At 41.6% G+C, this 4,427-nt stretch overlaps 1 protein-coding gene across 1 annotated transcript; it reads right to left on the reverse strand.

Annotated features, from left to right (window-relative positions):
• Nucleotides 1-353: 353 nt before the first annotated feature.
• Nucleotides 354-4,238, reverse strand: LOC104941023 (programmed cell death protein 10-B-like; the record flags this gene model as incomplete). Its single annotated transcript, XM_010766057.1, has 5 exons — nucleotides 354-1,056; nucleotides 1,418-1,500; nucleotides 1,601-1,679; nucleotides 3,381-3,507; nucleotides 4,086-4,238. Coding segments are annotated over 5 exons (524 nt in total), but the record flags the coding sequence as incomplete, so codon positions are not given.
• Nucleotides 4,239-4,427: the final 189 nt, after the last annotated feature.

Here is a 4,427-nt window from a genome sequence, read left to right on the forward strand (position 1 = left end):
GAGGCTCACCTTCCCACACTTTGAAAACCCCTGACCTATACTGTACTGGCACCATTTCAAAACTATTGACTGGAAAATTGTGCCCTAAGGTTGGAAAATGAAACTTGGAAAATAAAGTTAAAGAAAAGGAAACTCATGTCACAATTAGATATCATTTTTGGAATTGTCTCAAGAAAGAAAAAGGGTTATAAACCAACTGAAATGCAGACAGGGTACACATCCACAGTAAGTAAACTCTTTTTTTTAATCATTTCTTCATCGCAACAACATCGAGTTATTTTCTAGTTAATAGACGGACAACACAAACACTAATATTTGTGTAACTAAAGTAAAAAGAAAGACAGACCAGCGGGTGAGTTCACCTTGAGAGGTTGTGTTTATGATGCACTGGGTGAATATTACAGGACAAAAAAAAGCAAACGTTGGAAACATCCTGAATGTTTCTCCAGGTTTTGGTTTCTTGACATATATAAATTCAATATGATGAATGCTGAAAGTACATGATACAACCATTTACAGGTATATCAACATTATATTCCACAATAAACACAGGAATGGTGTTTTACAACAGAAGAATAAACAATAAAATGAGTTAAAGTGCAGAAATGTGGGAATGTGTAAGGGTTTTCATTGTGCTTTTTAAGACACAGCACAATGGAAATGATCGTTCTTTCCTAAACTTTGTTTTGCACAGCACTGAACAGAGAGGCTAATATATATATATAAGAAATATCGACTCAAGATCTTGATAAAAGAACAACATAAAAGAGAGTTAGAAATCCCGGACAATTACCGTCAACCTGATTCCCTTTGAACCTCAAACTACCTGATCTCCCCCAAAGCCGCAGAATTATAAATGATACGGCTCAAAATAATAAAACTCTTTACAAATTACAAAGCCTCATGTTACCTGTTCTCTAATAAAGATGCCTGTGTGTGTGTGTGTGTGTGTGTGTGTGTGTCTTCCAGCGCCGCTACACCGACGTCTTGAAGGCCTGCAGGATCATGTTGGTCTGGTGCGTGAGCCGGTTGGCGCTGACAAACACGTTTATCACTCTGAAAACAAGCGTGACAGAGACACAAGGACACACGTGTCAATCAGAGCAGAGCAGAGAAACCATGGCAACAATATTAGGATTGATCCAGGAAACACTTTGATCTGGCGGAGGGGAAACGGAGAGGATGTCAGGCTTCAGAGAACACACGCCAGCATGAATCCACGGGAAATGGGTCAAGGGAATTATTCAGCAATGGTGGATTTGATAGAAGCGGGGCTGTGATCAAACGACAAACCATTTACATGATGGTGACAGTGTGTGTGTGTGAAAGTGTGTGTGCTGCTATAAAAGCTATTAAATGTGTCGTAAAAAGGCAGAACGAGTGTGTGAATAGACAGAAAAAGGAAACGGGTTCATACTTTCCGTCTCTGAAGTAGGTTTTCAGCGTGACACTGAAGCTCTTGGAGTATTTCACAAACTCTTTCTTCTGCTGCTCCAGCACCTAAACAATAAATACAGACAGCCTTTCAGCTCCACTTATCCCACAAACACTACATTTGAGTAAAACTAATGTTGTCTTTTCCATGTATCCTCCTACTTACCCGTCTATTCTGATACTGGTATTTCCTGAAGACGGTATTAACCGTGTCTAGCAGCTCCTTTATGGCACTGGCGATGTCTCTGCGGATGACACAAACAAATAAGTGTAGGTTAAAGAGGACTGATCATGCTTTTCGGGGGTTTTCCCTTTCCTGTAGTGTGTTATATATGTTTTTGTGCATTCAAAAAGTTCCCTTCTATTCAGAGGGAGTGCCAATCTCCAATCTGTCTAATGAAAACCAACTATACTTGTTAGGGAATCATTTGCTTAGGTATTAAAACCTCGAGCTGCAGAAGAGTTCTTCAGAATTGATTGTGGCATCTCAACCGTGAGGTCAACTCGTGGCCCGTGACATTCTCCGGCCGAAGCTCCAAATAAACCGTCAGTGTTTGCCATCAAAGCTCCAGCTCTCCATCGTGTCTCTCTTTGAGTCCTGACTCCCAATTGCTTCAGAAGTTTCCCCCACAATGCCGAGTGTTGTTTCCTGTTTCTTCCACTTCTCTTGACGGACGTGCTTTCTCCTTCAACTTTTTGTCCCCTTGAATGCACTTGAAATCTGCCGTGTCGTAACAGTAATGTATCAGCATTTCTTTTGAATTGAATTCATTTCTAAGCTCTCCGCTGGGTAAGTTACTTAAGCAGTGACTCACTAAGAGTATTGAATTCGATCAAAAATAATGGCAAAGTGGGCCAAGGAAATGAAACGTCTTTCACTCTTAAGTAGCTGTGTGTGTGTGTGTGTGTGTGTGTGTGTGTGTGTGTGTGTGTGTGTGTGTGTGTGTGTGTGTGTGTGTGTGTGTGTGTGAACTGGCGTGCCTTACAGTTTTTTCACCACTCTTTCAAAACAGACGTACATTTTGTTGCATGTTTAAATTACTATGTGTTTAAACTTCAGGTCATGTGACAGCAGTGTAGCCCTTTTCATTGGTTGATGAAGACTGAGATAGATCTAAAAGCTCCAGATAAACCTTTTGCATCTACATTAGTTCGTCATGCCGCCGTTTCCAAGGTTACATATGAACTCCCATGTTTGAGACTTTTTTTTTTTTAAAGTGTTGTATTTTTCCCCAAGTGTTACGTGCCATGTTGTGTGTCTCTCCCCCTCTCCCTGTGATTGTCTCCCTCCAGGGGCAACCTCCCATTCACTAATCAGGACCTGCACAACAGGCTGAGGAAGCGGCAGCTACTCCTCTCTACTCCTCTGGGCTCCATGGATGTCAGTGTGTGACCAGTGACTAGTTTTTGGGTGGGAATTCATTCAAACCTAAATAACGCACTACAGGAAAGGGAGAAGCCCCAAAATCAAACAACATCAGTTTTGAGGGTGAATTGTAATCACATGAATAGGAACCCTGGACCGTTCACTCCCAACAGCTGATGTTAGCTGTAATTAGTAACACATGCAGTGAGTTGTTCGGAGCTTGCATGTGTGTTCTTTTTGTTTCGATTCAGACTGAGCCAAACTCTATTGAGAGATTTTCAAATCGTCTTAGTCCCATTACGCTGCACAGAAAGAGCATCTGCATCTATTTTAACGCCCACTCACGTCTTTCCTTTGACTTTGCATTCAATTGTGCCTCTTCCAAAATTCACTTCACAAAGAAATAAATCATTTTTTATGTCTGTGCTTATATGCAATTACTTGTTTCATCACAATCTTTCTTTTAACTGATACAGAAAAAACGATTGGAAGTCCTTTTGAGGCAACTAATACAAGAGTGAAACCTTTTAGATTGACTTAAATCTGGTTTATAATGCACCCACACACTGAGCTGTCTTACTTGATGGTCTGTAGGAAGCCTACTCTGTCATTGATCTCATCAGGAATAGTGCTGAGGATGTGTTTCAGAGCTCGGGCCCTCTCGTTCAGCTCCTGAAACTCCGGCTCCCGCCTGTCAATCATGAACTCTGGAAACATCAAGAGGAAGAAAATGAAAAAAACACAGATCACACACTCCTCATCGGCGTCACATCAACACAGCTGCACATAGCTGCAGGGCACATTGAAACAAAGCAATTCATAACAGTGAAAATGTATCAAATGTGATACACAATTGTGTGCGCACTTTAAAGTGACAGTAGGATTAAAGCTGTGCCATGCAGGAGGTACATTTAAGATTCATCAAAAGTGTGTGTGTGTGTGTGTGTGTGTGTGTGTGTGTGTGTGTGTGTGTGTGTGTGTGTGTGTGTGTGTGTATGCACGTGTGAATTCATTACTACCATCAATCACTGTACACGGCACAAAGAAATCAATTACAGTCAGAAAGATGGAACATTTAAGAACACGGAGAGCAGTTGATTTGTGGGGAAACAGCTCCCCCCAGTGGAGGACTGAGCTCATGGAACAAAGGCAGGGAATAACAGGAATACAAACGGGGCTGAATTGGTAATCATTCTGCAGCGTTTTGAACTGTCCTTGAGCAACACAGTTGTTGTTGTTCTATGTGACGCATTACATTGCACCCTCCGTTCACTATGCATCCTACCTTCCACATCGTCTGCAGCCATACGAAGCAGAGACTCATGGTAGTCGATTTTTATGTTCTTCTTCTCCAGTATTTTCAGAACAATATCCTGTGTTACACCTGGGCTCTCCTTCTCTGCCTTGAGAAACACAAACACACAGGTGTGAAAGTTATCTCAGTCCTCTGTACAAATAAACAGAAAGTTAATAGTGCAACATGTACAAGGGAGGTTAGGTACGGTGGCCGACAGGTGCCAAACGCGCCCAAAATAATTCAGTTGACATTCGGGGATTATAAAGTTGTCCAACTGTCACTGTTGGTAGAGTTAGTCTGTTTCATAATTGTAGCTAGCTTACAGCAGAT

Source organism: Notothenia coriiceps, unplaced genomic scaffold, assembly GCF_000735185.1.
Source record: "Notothenia coriiceps isolate Sejong01 unplaced genomic scaffold, NC01 NC01_scaffold00002965, whole genome shotgun sequence".
Lineage (NCBI taxonomy): Eukaryota > Metazoa > Chordata > Actinopteri > Perciformes > Nototheniidae > Notothenia > Notothenia coriiceps.